Source organism: Martes martes (genome assembly GCF_963455335.1).
Source record: "Martes martes genome assembly, chromosome: 7".
Taxonomy (NCBI): Eukaryota; Metazoa; Chordata; class Mammalia; order Carnivora; family Mustelidae; genus Martes; species Martes martes.
Genome location: NC_137894.1, coordinates 133,846,440 through 133,863,602, shown reverse-complemented (window position 1 = coordinate 133,863,602; position 17,163 = coordinate 133,846,440). Strand labels below are relative to the sequence as shown.

The following is a 17,163-nucleotide window of genomic DNA, read 5'->3' as shown; positions in this document are numbered from 1 at the left end:
TTCCGCATTTTGGGCAGGAACGCCACACCAGTGATGCCTCTCCCTCCTTTGCCCCTCCTGTCTCTCAGGAGGGCATGAGCTTGATGTGGAGCCCATCTGGTTAACCAGTCATTTGGTTGGAATGCTGTCCCCATTTCTCCCCGGTTCGTTTCTGTTTTTCTCTTTGTCATTGGCAGTGATCTTTTAAGGAGAGCCTTAGCAGATGTCCTGTTTCTTGTCATACTTTTACCTGGTATTTTAGCATCCATTGATGGTTTTTGATGACAGGAGTTGCTGCGGTGGTATTTGCCAAATGGTCGTTATATTGAATTTTAAAAAGTCAGCGTGTCTCTCTTCCAATGCGGACTTTTGCAGATGTTCATAGGGGACACTTCGCCGAGCCCTAGCATCATCTCATTTATAAGTAAAGGGAAAGGCAAAGATGAGAATTAAGAAGGAAGAAGAAAGGGGGATCGTGTTGGAGAAGCTTCTTTGCTGCAGAACTTTTCAGAGCCTTTAGCATGTGATTGTGAATCTTGAGTCTTCTAGAGGGTGGTGTACTGAGTTTTACCACCGAAGGTAAGACACCTTGGTAGTTTATATCCCACTAATAAGGGGGAAAGTGCTCATTAAATTGTGATACGCGGTCAATAATGATACACATCTTAATCTCAGAGATAGAAAATGAAAAACCGCATGTCTTCGAATGCCAGTAGTGGAGTCTGGCACTGTTTGACGTGTTCCACCCATCGGTCATAGGTCCTCTGCTTCCTCTTTGTAGGGCTTCTGTGAGAGCCTTGCCGCACCCAACACGCTTTAGGGATTCCCAGACGTAGGAATTCAGGATTCCCTGATTGTCGGGGACTCACGTCCCAGAGGCTGCTGCTTTGAGCGGTGCGGAATCCGTCTTTCTAGACCCTCCTCGTACACGTTACAAATACAGATTTTTGTACTTAAAAATAGAAGCAGCATCATATCGTGTGTGTTCTCATAAAACTTGTCTTTTACCCAACTTAGTATCTATCTTGCCTTCTTTCCGTGGCCCATAAAAGAAGAGGGAGATGGGTCCGCGTGGCTCTTTTTGGTGGCGGCTTAACATTTTAGCACGTGATTGAAAGAATCACCATTTACTCCATCATGTCGAGCTCCTAAGGTCATTCTGTTTTAATTGTTTTTGTTAACTGGGCTGTAGTAAGCATAGATCTTTGCATATTTCTGTTAAATTAATCCTTAGAAGTAGACTTTCTCAGAGATTCTTTTTTTTTTTTTTAAAGATTTTATTGTTTTTATTTGACAGAGAGAGAGAGAGAGAGAGAGAGAGGGAGGGAGGGGCAGAGGGAGAAGCAGGCTCCCCGCCGAGCAGAAGACCGATGCAGGGCTTGATCCCAGGACCCTGGGATCATGACCTGAGCCGAAAGCAGATGCATAACCGACTGAGCCACCCAGGCGCCCCTCAGAGATTCTTATAAACATCCCTTCATGGGCAGGTACTACTGGATTGTTCTGCAGAAAGTCTGCGCGGATTTCAGTCTTCTGTGCCCGTCTGCCAGGGAAATGATACCTATCTTAATTTGCACGGTTTCCATCCTCAACCAGATGGAACATTTCTTCATTCGCTAATTGGCCCTTTGCATTTCTTCCGTGTGTGAATCTCTTCCTGTCATTTGCCCACTTTTCTACTGGGTTGTTAGTCTTTTTGTTATCGATTGGTTAGAGCCCTTTTTGGATTAAGGAACTTGTCTCCTTGTTTAAAATACAGACTGGGGGGGAGTGCCTGGGTGGCTCAGTCTTTAAGCATCTGCCTTCAGCTCAAGTCATGATGATCCCAGGGTCCTGGGATCGAGCCATGTGTCAGGTTCCCTGCTCAGTGGGAAGCCTGCTTCTCCCTCTCCCATTCCCCCTGCTTGTGTGACACATTCTCTCTGACAAATAAATAAATAAAATCTTAAAAAAAAAAATACAGACTGTGTTTCATCGGTGGAAGCCTTCATATTTGCACTGGAGCCAAGCTGACATTTTCTGTTCTGCTTTTAGAATATGTCCTGCCAGAGAGAGCACTTTAAACATTATTTTTGAAACGTCTTAAAAAAAAAAAAAGGCTGTGAAATTTGGGGAGTTGGGGCTGAGCGGGGGCAATGAGTATCTGCCTTGGTCCGGAAGGGGCCATAAATTGTTGTACCCAGCTGCCGTGAAGCTAATCCACGTCGCCAGCAGCCGTTTTCATCAGCAGGAATGGGGCTCAGGAATGTCTGTGTCGCTGCCCAGGCCCGTGTTTGGCTCCGCTGTTCCTGGCCTTTTGGAACACCCAAGTGCAAACGGCGCTCTGGGTCTTGGAGGTGAAACAGGTCATCAGTGAAGTCACCTGGCCGGAAATGGTCACCTGGCCGGCCAGGGCAGCATCAGACCAGGAAATGTCAGATCTGTGGCCTTTCTTTCCCTCTGGCCCTGCCCACAAGCAACCCCCTGCCTCAAAATTGGGCTGATTCCACATCTTTCAGTGTCGTGTCCCCCCACCCCCACCTTGACACCCCACCTATAGCCAGAGAGCCCGAGGACTGGTCCTGGGAGGACATTGGCAGCTGCAGCAAGGCCATTGTGCCCCTCGGAGCCTCCAGGAGCAGGGTAGGGGCCGCAGCCACCAGTGGAATGTGCCCTCCGCCCTCTGTCTCCAGTGACATGGTCAAGTCAGGGATCCCTGTCAGGGCCACAGCCCCCTGCCCCCCGCCTTTGGAAGCAGACTCTGCCAAGGGAGTTTTCACTGTGCGGCCTCAGAGGGCTCTGACCGTGACCGAGAACGCCGTCAGGCCTGCGAACGTTTCGTCTCTGTCACGTTTCCTCAGCCCGTTGCTGACATCGCTGTTTCCCTGGCCCTGCCGGGGACCGACAGCTCAGATCTGACCTTGCGTCCTGAGCACGAGGTTGCTGCCCCGGGTTGTGCGTTCTGCTGAGAGGAGAGCGGTGGCCCTCTGGGGGACGGCCTGGATGATGGCTGCTCATCTGCCAGGAGAGTCCCAGTTCTGTCCCGGGGGACAGAGGGACGAGAAGGCTCCGTGTTCTTCAGCGCTCGGCATCAAGGGCACTATCTCTGAGCAGGAAAAAGCAAGCATGTCACTCTTCCATGTCCGCTCTCTTTTCTTCCTGTGCCCCCCCTGACCCGGGGGCCTTGTCACACCATGCAGAGCAGTGCTGGGCTCATGAAGGTGACCTTGGACTTTAAAATGGTAGACCTTCAAATAACCGGGCCCGTAACGGTGGTGGAGGGATGGCGGGACCTGCCACTTAATACCTACTATGGACCAGTTTCTGTTTTAAGTGTTTTGTGTGTTAACTCATTTGATGCAGCAGCTCCGTGGACAGGACTGAAGACTGTTCTTATCCCCATTTTACAGACCAGGAAACTAAGGCACGGAGAGGTGAGGGAACTTTCTCCAGGTCACACGTACCCAGGCAGCCTGGAGTGTCTGGCCACACCGTGGTGGGGAGGCACAGGCAGCTTGACTCCTCTTGTCTCCTGGTCCCTGAGGTGGGAGTAGGAACCTTCTCCCAGAAGTCCTTCAGCGGGGCCCAGAGTCCTTCAGCAGGCCTGAGGAGAGGAGGGGAGAGAGGCGTCACCTCACAGGCTGTCGTGAGGCAGTTGAGCCTCGTGAAGGCATGGGCAAGCGCGCTCTCCCACCTTCGGGCTTCACTTCCCAGGGCCTCGGTCCTTCCACGCACAACAAAGGGAACAGTAGGAATCTACCCATAGCATTGCTAGAAGACTCCTGTGAGTGAGCCCTGCAGGTGTCTGCGGTGGTCCTGGCACAGGGCCGTGTGTGCCCGCCGGGTCCGCCTGTTTGTGGAAGGCGCCGTGTCGTCAGCCTGGACAGCTTTCCACAGCATATCGCCCGTGCAGGCCTGCAGTGTTCTCAGCTCTGGTACTGGCCCTGTGTGTACTGAGGCGAGGAGCGGTCCCTGGTCCCATCAGGGGCGACTGGGTGCCAGTGGTGGGAGGCACATGTTGGGGCGTGAGCCCAGGGTTTGGGAGTGGGGGATGGGGGCCTCCACCTGCCAAGCCTCCCTCCCCCCACGCCTCACCCTGTGCTCTGTGGGAGCAGTCAGGAGACCACGTGAGGCCCGTCCACTCTCGGGATGTGCCACTTCTCCCCTCCCCTCCTCTCCTCTGCCCTCAGGGGCATTCTGGGGAGGAATACCATCCCAGCCTGGCCCTGTGCCCATTGACCTCCGGGTCCCTACCTAGTCTGTGTGGTTCGGGCCCCGGGTAGAAGGAGCCCTGGCTGGCCTTCCCTCACAGCCACTGTCCTCACTGGCCCTTTGAGGTGTCAGGCCCTTAGCTGCTCAGGGTGAAGTGAGCAGATGATCTGGGGCGGGCTTGCCCCGGGCTGCCTTTCAGGAACCTGGTTTCCCGTGGGCCGCTCCCTCTCAGCCTTGACCGCGCTCCGGCCCTGTCTGAGCCCTTCAGGGCCAGAGCCGTGTGAGTGGCTCTCTCTCATCCCAGAGGGGATGAAAAGGACACCTGTGTCCTATGCTGAAGAGTTAGAGATGGTCCCAGCTCCCGAGGAGCCCTCAGCCCCGTCGTAGGTTCATCCTGGGCCTGGGGTGTTGGCTGGACCTTAGTGAGTGACTGGTGGTACCGCGAAGCCGTATCTCGTTCGTCTCACGTGTGCCGCCCACGGTCCCAGCGCGGTCACTCTCAATGGCTTATTCAGTCCTCACAGTGGTATTGTGTGTGGTCGCTGCTGGTGGTTGTCTCCATCTTGCAGATGTGGAAACTGAGGCACGGAGAAGTGGCCTGGATTGAGACAGTGGCCCTAGGATTGGAACTCAGGCACTTGGCCCACGACTGTCTATACCCGCAGCCTCCGAGGAGCCGTGAGGATAAGGAAGCTTCTCCTGGGGCCAACCCGAAGCCCCGGCAGAGTCCCAGGTGGTTTCCATGAGTCAGGCTCCCCGGTCCCCACATCCCCAGGGCACGTCGGCTTTGAGGGCTCTGATGGTCTTAAACCAAACAAAACATACTGTTTTCGTTTCATCTCATCTGAGGCTGTGAATGGGTCTGAAGCTACACAGGATGATGTCGCGGCTGTTTGGTTCTTTCCATTCCTTTGAAGCCCAGCACAAATCCCCCCAACAAATCCAAGGGGCCCTCGGGCTACGGGGAGAAGTGAGTCACCTGCTCTTGCCTCTGTGCGTATCTGGGTCCTAGTGTCTTCTTAGAAGGACACGGGTCAGATTGGATCAGGGCCTGCCCAGAGGACCTCATTTTAACCTGTTCCCCGCTTTAAAGGCCCTGTCTCCAGAGTCACAGCCCGAGGAACTGGGGGTTGGGACTTCGGCATGTGAGTTGGGAGGAACACAGTCCAGCCCGTAACAGGCAGGCAGAGGTGAGCAGGATCGGGTTGCAGAAGCCTGGAAGGGCTTTGGACTTGGCCTGGAGTCAGCCACAGAGAGTTCTTGAGCCAAGAGCAGCCTCACTCGTAGGCGGGCACTTTGGGAAGACGATCTAGGATCTAAAACCAATGTGTGGTTTGGGTTAGATGGTGAAAAAGGTGAGCAAGACACCAGAAATCCGTGGTCTGTGGGTAGAGCAGATGCTGTGGGAGAAAATGGTGATGGGATGGGGTACCGAGAAGGAGGTGCCTGGATTCCCAGACTCCAGGAGCGCGTCGTTAAGCAGCTGGGAGAAGCCCCAGTGCTGGGCCAGGGCACTTGTTCGGTCAGGGTCCCAGGAGGGCCGGCTGAGGCCGCTGCAGCTGCCTGGGGTGAAGCTGCTGCCGGCGAGTGGATGGTGGGGCCTCCCCTCCTAGAGGGATAGGGCTTGCACAGGTGCCCCGAGGAGGGTGGTGTGTCCACAGAAACAGGGCTAACTGGTTCTCAAAGTGTCTCCAAATGCCCTTCATGCATATGGCCTCACCGAGTCTCTGTAATCGCTCCAGGAGGTGGACAGCATTGCTGTCCCATTTTACAGATGAGAAAAAGGATCAGAGAGGATCACTGGCCTGGCCCAGGGGGCACAGGTTGCAGGGACTGGGCTGGCTCTCAGCTGCAGAGTTGATGCTCATTCTTGTGGCTGCATTTTGCTTTCAGGGCCACCATTTGTGGTGACTGCCACCTCCATGCAGTCTAACGTGACTCCTCTGGCCCCATGTGTCCCAATGGACACGTTTGGGGTATGTATTTGGCAATTGACGGGCCTCCTCTTCGCCAACACCCCCACTCCTGCTACCTACACTTAGTGACCTGGGATTTAGCTGTGTCAGCTGCTTTATTTCTTGCTAAATAAAAAAGGTGTCATGTAACTCTAGCAAAGTATGAAGGTATATTCTGTAATTACGGACCATTTCCTGACTTAAAGTGTGTTTTCTGAATGTGGGGGCAGGGGACAGCTCTGTGAGGTAGGTACTGTTGTCCTCACTTTCCAGTGAGGACACTTAGGCAGAGAGGTAAGGTTGCTTGGCCAGAGGCACACAGCTCATATGAGGTGGAGCTGGGGTTCAAACCCAGGTAGCCAGCGTCCCCTGCAGAACCTGCGGGGTGCCCAGTCTCGGCAGAGGTCGACACGTCATGAGTCACCCCAATGAGGTGAACCAGCAGAAGGAACCTGTTCCTCGATGCATGAGAAGGGGTGTTCAGAGGAGCCTCCCAGAGCAGGAAGGTGGCTTGACGGGGCTTGGATGACAGCCCAAGAAGGGGCTAGAGGGAAGGGCTCCGCTGGCCAAGAGACCAGCATGGGCGAGGCTCCCGGCCTGCAACGCCAGGGCATTGGTTTTCCCTCAGCTCTTGGAAGACTGAGAGGGAACCAGAATCCCACGGCCCCCTCATCTTGTCCCGTGCCGGCTCTGTCACTGACACTCTTGCATCACACCATTTCCTACTCCGGGACAGGGGGCCCCTGGGGGTGAGGAATGGCCCAGGAAGGCAGGACAGAGCCCAGCTCTGCGAAGCTGCATGTAGCACTGGTGTGCAGGGCCCGTGTCTGAGATGGTGCCGGCCCCGTGGGAACTGCGTTTTGATAGAGGCCGCTTCTCTCGGGCCGGGGGCAGTGGGAGCCCTGTCCAGTGTCTGCTTCTTCCCTCATCCACGTGTCTTTTGGGAGTTGGGCCATGAACATGATGGAGAAGGTCCCTGCCCTCACGGAGCCTGCGTTCTGCCTGGAAGGTGGACCCGCGTCTGTGCAGCTACTCCGACTAAGGCTAGAGGGTGTGTACAGGTGGAAACTTCCTGCCTTCCCCAGGGCCCACTGGCATGGCCTCCTCCCGTGGAGGCCTCCCAGTCTTCCCAGGATGCACCTAGAATTTGGCCCTCCGGAACCACATGCTTTTTAGCGCCTGGGGCTGCGGAGGCCCAGTCGGCCGGCTGGTACTCTGAGTCACACGGTCTCTGCCGGCCTTGCCTTCAGCACGCACGGGGTAGGGATGCTCCTGTGGCCGCTGCTTCTGTCCCTGTCTGGAGTGGGGGGTGGCCAAGGGCTCCGTGTCCCTGTCTGGCTTGTGGTGACCCCGGGGCCCAGAGCCTCCCTCGCTGAGTGAGGAGGGTGTGAACGGATGGCAGCACCAGGCCCTCGCTGCTCCCGAGGGGCTGGCTTCATTATCTGGCCTTGTGCAGGTCCCGTGACACTTTGCCCTTGTCCTCGGTCCCAGCATGCGTAGACAGGGCTGGCTTGAGGACTCCCATTCTGCTGGCCAGGAGCCCAGGGCCCAGGGGAGCTGCCGGCATCACACGCTGCTCTCCAGGCCCCCGTGTCCAGAGCTTTTGCTGGTAGTGACTCCCCACGCCAGCCTCGCTGTCTTCATGCCTCCCTCACTGTTCCGGGTGGCCTGCTGGCCCCAGAGTGACCAGATGTGTGGTGATGGGGTTGTTCCCCAGGTCACCCATGGTCCTCCTTCCCGAAAGGACTGCCTGGGTTTCTGAACATGGGACTACCCAGGGCTGAGACATGCGGTCAAGATCGCCCACTGCGGGCGCCACAGCAAAGTCCTGTAGTCCTTTCAGGAGACAGTGTGGCACCATGCGGCAGGAACCCCAGAAAAAGCGATTCCCACAGACCCCCAAAGTCGCTTCTGGGAATTTGGCCCGTGGACGTGATTTGCTGCAAACACAAAACCTTACACATGAGGGACTGTCATCAAAGCCTGGACTGGTAGAGAAGAATTGGCACAAATGTAAATCCGTGACTCCAGGGGAAATGTCACTGGTCCAGTTTCCATGATAACGCAGGATCGGGAAGATACCGAAGGCAGGTGTCCAGTAACGTCAGGTTCTAGTGACGAGTCCGGTCATGATCATAGCAAAGTAGGCAAAGAGGATGCCTGTGCAGGCGAAGCCCTTCAGAGAGGGAAAGGCCAGGCCGAGCAGGGACGTACGTATGTGATTGCTTTCTTGTTTCCAAGTGGAACGAGCCCAGGGTGCAGCGGTGTGACCACGTGGTGGTGTGAGGCCTGCGTGGCAGGTGAGGCCTGGTACGTGGTCCTTTGCGCCCAGACACGCTGACCACATGCCCTGCATCTGTCCAGATGGGGCCTGGATGCCCGAGGAGCCAGCCTTGTGCGTTAGGCGCCATGGGCCCCTCCCTCAGCGGCCCAGGTCGTGCACTCAGCAAGGTTTTGTTGCGGACTTACTGTGTGCCAGGCAGTGTTCTCGGCACTGGCCTGCAGCTGCGAACCAAACCCAGAATCTCCCGCCTGCCTGCGTGGATCTAACGTTCTAGAAAGGGAGACACGCCAGCGGAAGTAACGTGCACGTCTCCTGGCATGTTCCCGTGGTGGTGTCCCGAAGCTCAGGACCACCCAGCAGGCTCCTGGCCGCCTGGGTCCCCTCCCTGGTCTGTCTCCCGCCTCTCCCCTCTGCCTGGCCCTGACTCCTGGGTGTTGTTCACTCCTGGGACCCTGCCCATGGCAGAGGTTTCAGACCATTGCAGCCCTGTGTGTCCCCCAGGGACTGCCGCTGCTCCTGGGTTGTTTTTTCAGCAGATACTGTCTGGGTGAAAAATTAAACCTGTTCAAGAGAATGGGAACTGAGGCAGGGTCCCGGTACAGCTATCCTGGCCTTCCCTGCCGCCCCCCAAGTGCCCTGCTGGGACATCTCTCGCAGCCGCGTGCGGACGGCCTGCTCCTGCTCTGCCAGCACCACACGGGGAGCATGAGAAAGCAGGTGTAGCACCCAACAAGCTCCAGGAAGCTGGATGTGACCCGTGGCCACGATGCGGCGTCTGCCTGCCCTCCCGCAGGTGTCCCCAGCCGGCCTGGCCGCTGCGCGGTACCTGTTCCGTACCAGGCTTCCCAGCCACCCTCCAGGGAGACACCGCTCCCATTTTCCAGATGGGGAAAGTAAGGCCCAGCAGAATTTGATCACTTGCCAAAGATTACGGCTGATGAGTAATTTACCCCCAGTTCAAAGTCAGGCTCCATAGTGCTCTCTCTCTTTGTCCCCCACCCCTAGCTCTGCCCTTGTCTCCACCTGTTTGTCATTGGCTTTTTGGTTCTGGGGAGTTCTCCAGCAGCTGCCTCTAGCGTGGCCACCTGGCAGAGTGGGGTGGGGTGTGACTCCAGACGCCTGGGTTCTCCGCCTTGGCCTGCCAGTAGCTTGTATGTGGCCGTGAACTCTTCCGCTTCCCTCTTTGGACGTGTGGACGCGTGGTGTGGTGGGGACTTGCTCATCTCCGAGGGCCCCCAGCTTCCCATTCTGTGATGGGGGCAGGCGGAGAGAAAAGACGGGGGCGGAGTTTCAGTTTCCCAGGGGCTAAGATTTCAGCTCTTCACAGAACACAACCCACCATCCAACTAAAAAAAGCCTCTTTCCAACTCCCGTCCAGAAATAAAGACGGTAGATAAATAAGCAACAGTGGCCTTTTCCTGGGAACCAGAAATAGCTTCCCGGGCTCCCAGTGCTGACTTGGAGCAAGAGTCTTCCTTCTGTCTGTCTCTGGGGCAACGAGCTGCAGGCGATGTGGGTTTCCCACGGCGAGCCCCTGCTGTCGTCACTCCTTCGGCCGGGCCAGTGTGTCTGCTGCCACCGAGGCATGATGCTGCGGGGACCCAGGCAGACTCGGTGTCTGAGACCTAGACGGCTGTCCGCGTCTTCCTCTCGGGCCGGGGCCAGGTCGCACAGAGGCAGCAGCACGGCCCTAAGCAGAGCCTTTGCATGGTCTATCCCCTCTGCTGGGAGCACGTGGACCCCACCTGCGTCGCCTGTGCCCCCCTACCCCCCGCTTTTCCCTTGTCTTTGTTCAGCAAGACACTCCCTGCCCTCACTCCCTACGTTTTGGCCCCCACCAGCACTTTCCAGCTGTGCATTTTACTTGCCAGGGGTTTACTGTTGGGAACGTGAGCTCAGTGAGGGCAGGCTGTGTCTGGGTGAGGTGCTGTATCTTTGTTTCCTAGCATTTGGTGGAGTCTTAACCTTTTTTTTTTTTTTTTTTTTTGCCGTTGGTGGTGAATGGTTATTGAAACCAAAAGCAGTTGTTTCTAATTTACTGTGATTTCACAGACACGCAGGATGGTTTTGGTTCCAAGTAGGCAGAAAGTGGTTCTGGAAGTTAAGACACTCATGGTCCACTGGCCCCGAGGCCAGACTGGGGTAGGCCTGGGGTGTGGAGCAGCCGTGGTCTCCTGAGGGACCGGGGTCCCTTCCCGCCTCTGCCGTGCAGGCTCGGGACTGCCTTCGCCCAGGGCTGGCCTTTTGGGTGGGGACTGAGCTTCAGCTGCGGGTCCTTCCTGGCAGGGTGCTGGGGCCAGTCTCGGTCCCGGCCTCCTCCCCTGGAGAGTGGGGGAGGCAGCTGGTGGTGCCTGCTGCTTGCGGGGTGGTCAGCAGGCTCTGGGCGAGGAGGAAGGAGCAAGACGGCGACCGTGTGCGCGTGCCCCTCTTCCTCGGCGCGCTTGGTTCTTTGCCGCCGTGGCTCTGTGTTGGGCCCGGCCTCATAACCGAATTCTGGGGTTTCAGAAAGGTGGGGGTGTCTGGCCTAATGCTAGATGTGGTCCATTCACTGGAAATGTCTCATCTCTGCTTCTCACCGGGACCCCGAGCGTCTCTGGGGGGAAGCACTCGCCTTGTCCCGTCCTCTTGCACCTTGGCCGGGCGTGGGGCAAGGGACAGGACTCTGCAGGCTTGAAGGAGACGCTGTACAGGGAGCATTTGCTCAGCCCAGTGCCCTCAGAGAGCCAGTACTTGGGGGAAGACAGCTGTTGTTGCTGCTGGGGGATTTTTTTTTCTTTCTTTTTTTAAAATTGGTATAATCCACATGCCATAAAATCCACCATTTTGAAGTACACATACAGTTCAGTAGCTTTGACTCTATTCCCAAAATTGCACAACCAACACCACTAAGTCCAGAACATTTTCATCACCTCGTAAGGAAATGTACCCATCTGTAGTCCATCCCGTCCCCCCACACCCACCCCCGCCCTGTCCCCCCATGCCCATACCCCTGCCCCTGGTAACCAGTCTCTTTTCTGTTTCAATGGATTTGCCGATTCTGGACATTTCGTATAAGTGAAGTCATATGGCGTTTGTGACTGGCTTCCTTCGCTTCGCTCAGCATGCTGTTTTCAAGGTCACTCTGTAGCGTATGTCATTTCTTTTTCTGGCTGAAGGATGCTCTGTTGAACGGGCACATCACATTTCATTTATCCACTCGTCAGGGAATGGATACTTGGATTGTTGCCCCTTTTTGGCTCTTACGAATAATTCTGCCACGGACACTCCTGGGCAGGTTTTTGTGTGGACATACGTTTCCATTCCTTTGGTTGTAGAACCAGGAGGGGAATTACCATGTCTGTAACTCTATGTTTAACTGTTTGAGGAGCCGCCAGACTGTTTACCAAAGCAGGGCACCATTTTACTTTCTCGCCAGCAGTGTCTGTACTTATTACTTCGTGTTCTTTTGCTCATAGCCATCCTCCGTAGATACGAAATAATATCGCATTGTGGTTTTGATATGCTTTTTCCTGGTGGCTAGTGACGTTGAGCATCTTTTCACATGCACTTGGGCCATTCGTAGGTCTTACTTTGAGAACTGTCTGTTCAAATCCTTTGCCCAGGGACACCTGGCTGGCTCAGTCAGGTTAAGCATCTGCCTTCAGCTCAGGTCATGATCCCAGGGTCCTGAGATCGAGTCCTACATCGGCAGGGAGCCTGCTTCTCCCTCTGCTGCTCCCCCTGTTGTACACTCATGCTCTCTCTCTCTCTGAAAAGTAATTAAATAAAATCTTTAAAACAAAAACACAAAAAAACCAAATCCTTTACCCATTTTTAAATTTGGTTTGTCTTTTTATTGTTTGTTAATAGTTCTTTATATGTTTTGGATACTAAACGCTTATCAGATGTATGATTTGCATATATTTCCCCCCCATTCTGTGGGTTGTCTTTTCACTTTCTTGACAACAGTGTCCTCTGAAGCACAAAAGTTTTTTTTTTTTGTTTTTGTTTTTTAAAGATTTATTTATTTATTTGACAGAGATCACAAGTAGGCAGAGAGGCAGGCAGAGAGAGAGAGGAGGAAGCAGGCTCCCCGCAGAGCAGAGAGCCCGATGCGGGGCTCGATCCCAGGACCCTGGGATCATGACCTGAGCTGAAGGCAGAGGCTTAACCCACTGAGCCACCCAGGCGCCCCAGAAGCACAAAAGTTTTTAATTTTGATGATATCAGATTTATCTATTTTTAGTTTGGTAGTTTATGTTTTTAGTGTCTAAAAAACCATTACCTGACCCAAGGTCATGAGGATTTACACCCATGTTCTCCTCTAAGCGTTTTACTGTTTTAGATCTTATAATTAGATCACGATCCATTTTGAATCAATTCTTGTGTATGGCGTGAGGTAGGGTTCCAGCTTCATTCTTTCGCATGTGGATATCCAGTTTTTCTATAACCATTTGTTGAAAAGACTGTCATTCCCCCCTTAAATTGTATTGGCACCCTAGTGGACAGTCAGTTGACCCCAGATGGCTGGGTCTGTTTCTGGTCCCTCCTTTCTAACCCACTGAGATGTATGTCTGTTCTTGTACCACTACCGTACTGCATGATTACTCACACTGGGAAGTGTGAGTCTTCCAACTGTGTTCTTTTTCAATATTTCAAGATTGGCTCTCATGGGTCCTTGCAGTTTTATATGAATTTAAGGATTAACTTGTCAGTTCCCACTAGAAGAAAGCCGGGATTTTGATGGGGATTGCATTGACTCTAAAGATCGGTATGGGAGTGTTGCCAACTATATTGTCTTACTCGTGAGCATGGGGTGTCTTTCTGTCTATTGAAATCTTCTTGAATGTGTTTCAGCAATCTTTTGTAGTTTTCAACATTTAGGTCTTTGTTAAATTTACTTCTTGTGTTTTTATTTTTTTAATGCCACTGTAAGTAGAATTATTTTCTTAATTTCATATTCAAATTATTCATAGCTAGCATATAGAAATACGATTTTGTGTGTGTATATATTGATCTTTTCTTTTGCATCTTACTGAACTTACTCATCTTTTTTTTAAATTTTTTTTATTTGCGCGCACACGAGAGAGAGTGCACACAAGCAGGCAGAGAGGCAGGCAGAGGCAGCGAGAGAAGCGGGCTCCCTGCCGAGCAAGAAGCCTGATGTGAGACTCGATCCCAGGACCCTGGGATCATGACCTGAGCTGAAGGCAGCTGCATAACCAACTGAGCCACCCAGGCGTCCCAGAACTTACTCATCTTAATAGGTTTTGGGTTTTTGTATGTGTGGATTCCTTGGGATTTTCTGTGCACAGGACCATATCCCTGCATACAGAGGCAGTTCTACTTCCTCTTTCCAGTCTGAATGCTTTTTATTTCACCCTCCCTCCTAGTGACCCTGGCTAGGACCTCCAGGGCGGTGTTGAGTACGAGTGGCAAGAACAGACATCCTTATCTTGTTCCGATCTCGGGGAAAGGCGTCCAGCCTTTCACCCCAGCGCACAGTATTTCCGTGGATGCTATTTCATCAGACTGAAGAAATTTCCTTGTATTCCTGGTTTGTGGCGTGCTTTTATTCCGAAGGGCACTGGATTCGTCTGATGCTTTTTCTGAGTCTGTGGAGATGATCCTCTCAGTAAAAGCTTTGTCCTTTATAGTGTTAATACGAAGTGGGCCCTTTATCTCCGAGGGAGCCGGCTGCCCAGGTCTGAGCCTCCCCAGGTACACCACATACTCACCGTGTTACTCTGGGCGGGGGACTTGGTGTGTAAACGGGGGGGGGGGGTGACTGCTTTCTCATGGGGTTCTTATGAGGGACCTTGAGTTGCTCTGTAGACAGTGTTGTCTGGCACGTGTAAAGTGCAGCTTACTGAACACTCGGCTGTGATGGGAGACGTGTGAAAGTGTGGGTGGGCTAGGGTGGGAGGGGCACCGCTGGGGGCAGTACAAGGCTAATAACCTAAGGCCGGGCTGATGCCCCCGCTCTGACAAGTCTGCTGGTGGGGAGTCTGGAAGTTCTCACCGGAGGTGGCTCGCTGGGCTCCACTGGGCTCCACTGGGCTCCGAGTCTTGCTGTGTGAGGGGATGGGCTGTGGGTGAGGCCCGGGTGAGTGCCTGTCTGCTGCAGAAGCCTCCGTGTGTGCAGGCGTTGACTGTCATGTTCTGTCGGGGCCATACGTCCGCAGCAGCAGCCTTCCCCACCCGGGCCCCGAGTCCAGCTGGGGGTGCAGAAATGGGGCCTTGGGTAGGTAGTGGTGCCGCTGAGAGCCAGCATGCAGCCCTGCCTCCCCACCCCGATTTCCCTGACTTCTCTTTTCCTGGCCTGCCCTTCGACCTGGCTCCTCGTCCTGCCTCTGTTGTTGACCGTCCTTGTGACTTGGGGCAGACCGCCCGTCAGGGCCTGTTGGGGCCTCTGTCCACAGAGACGTGGCACAGCAGTTTGAGGATTGAACGAAGGCTCTGTTGGAGGGACAGCAGCACCGTCTGCCAGGGCTCAGCAGACACCGCCCCCGACCACCCTCCCGTGGTCCCCCAGAAGCCCCGCAGCCCCGACGTCTTCCAGCCCTTCTGCGCCTATATTATGGAGTTTGGGTTTTACAGGTGGGTGGGGGGAGAGAGAAACATTTTTAACATGCCGTGTGTAATTCTTGGCATTCGTTTTTATGAGCTATACGAGGCTAGATCTTACCTTGGTTTAATGTACTGACCTTCAAGCCAGCCAAGTGGCTCAAAGTTCCTGGAGACAAGCCACAGCACTTCTTTACTTTTAATTTGTTTTCCAAGGTTTAGGGGAGGAGGGCCCCTCACTAACCCTCGGCCTTTCCTGGCCCTGTGCTCAGAAGTACAGGGCGGTCCCCCCTCCTGAGGAGCTGTCGGTCTGATCTGAGAAGGGGCCAAAACAAGGAGCAGTGATAACAAACCAGTAATGTGATGCTAGGGAGCATCAGAATACATTCGGTTATTCCACAGATCACCTGTTTGGCCCTAACTCGGTGCCTGGCACCGGGAGCATCCCTACAACCAGAACATACTCCGCTCCCAGAGCTTTTCAGAAAAACCAGTCGTGCTGAGAACCCACTGGGTGGGCGCCCCATGAGACCGGGGACTCAGGGAAGCCGGGGTGTGAGAAGGTGTTGGCAGCGGGGCAGGGCCGGGGCTGGAGTGTGTCTGGAGGAGGCTGGAGAAGGCCGTGAGTGCGCTGGAGAGAAAGGGGGGGAAGGAAGAAGTCGGCAGGCCAGACCCAGCAGGCAGCGGCTGATGAGACGTGTTCCTGAAGGGAGCCAGAGGGCCCGGGCCCTGTGTCCCGAGGCTCAGGAATGCTTGTGTAGCCTGGAGCACACGCCTCGGCTGGCTCCTCCCAGGGTTGTTCTGCAGACCTGAGAGCAGGTGTGTGCCCAGCCCACAGCACAGCGCCAGACGCGGTGGGAGCCGAGCCCGCGGCGGCCCTCCTGCGGTCACCGTGGAGCCCATAAGGCGTGTGGTAGGAGACGCCTTCACCAAACCAGAAAACGGTCACAGTTCATGGAGTGAGGGTTTGGGCAGCCGAACAGCATCCAGGTGTGAAGTCCTGTGCTCGTGAAGGCTTGGCCCCGGGAACAGCCCCATCTCTGGGTGCACGGGGTTCTTTTCTTTGGTCTTCGGGTTTGGTACTTACTGTACGTTGGTTCTGTAATCACGGAAATGTTAATAGAAAACATAATTAAAGAACACGCCGCCGTTACTGTCAGCGTGTGTGTGCGTGCGCATGTGTGTGCCCTCGCTGCAGAGTTGGGGGTGCCCGCTCGGGAGAGCGGAGAGCCCGAGGGTGGCCCAAGGGAGGTGGGTCTGTCGCAGGGAGTGGGCCGGGGGGCTCCTGGGTGGCCTGCTGACATGGACTTCTTCTCTGTCCGCAGATGACAGGATCTGCTCGCCACCCTTCATGGAGCTCACGAGCCTGAGTGGAGACGACACCATGAGGCTCCTGGAGCAGAACGGCCTGGCGTTCCCCTTCAGTGCGTGTCCCCCCCCCCCCCACCCCACGGCTCCCTGGGATGCACGAGGGCCTTGGCTGCCAGGGAGGGCTGAGCCCCGCATCCTGCCTGCACAGAGGAGAGGGGTGCGCAGGCGGCATGGGCGGTCCGGGCCACCCTGAGTGCAGATGCCGGCGGCCGTTGAGCCGGCGTGTCTCCCCAGCTCCCCCTGCCCCTTATCCCCACGGGCTAAAGGAGTTTCGAGAATTTCACCCCGTGTCTGCCAGGTCAGGCTTTGTGGGGAAATCACCTCACTGATTTCTCTCTGCTTTTCTCTCCCTGCTCCGTAGTTTGCAAAACAAGAGTGGCACATGGCACCAACTCTCATGAGGTAAGTGGGAGCTTTGACTGCCCTCTCCCCCCATTTCTCCCTCCCCACCCCTGCCCCGCCCATCTTTCCTGCTCACAGTATCTCTCTGGGAGCCCGCACCCCTGCTGCTCCTTGTCCTGCTCTGGCTCTATACACTGTCGCCAGCTTCTGCCCCATGCCTGTCCTGTCCCCGAGGATGGAAGGCGTGTGCCAGGGGTCTGCCTGCCGCCTCTGAGCCCTTGTGGATCTCCAGTTTGACCTGTCCAGGTTTGCGACCTCTGGCTTGTCAGTGTCACTCGCTGCCTGGGCGCCCGCCCTGTGCCAGGCACTGCCCTGGGCCCCTCTGCTCTCACTGCCCCCACGGATCAGCTGGCCCGGCTGTAGGAGGGCGGGAGAGGCATGGGCACCCCACATGCTAGTTTGTGGTGACTCCGCCCTCCGGTCGTTCTTTATGCC

General features: G+C 55.1%; 1 protein-coding gene across 2 annotated transcripts in view; it reads left to right on the top strand.

Annotated features, from left to right (window-relative positions):
- ITPK1 (inositol-tetrakisphosphate 1-kinase) overlaps positions 1-17,163 on the top strand; it is a 167,696-nt gene that overhangs the window by 132,425 nt on the left and 18,108 nt on the right. For both annotated transcript variants that reach the window (XM_080808815.1, XM_080808814.1), the window contains 2 exons: positions 16,281-16,379; positions 16,688-16,728. In XM_080808815.1, the coding sequence (XP_080664941.1) occupies positions 16,281-16,379; positions 16,688-16,728 (140 nt within the window). The remainder of the gene's footprint in view (positions 1-16,280; positions 16,380-16,687; positions 16,729-17,163) is intronic.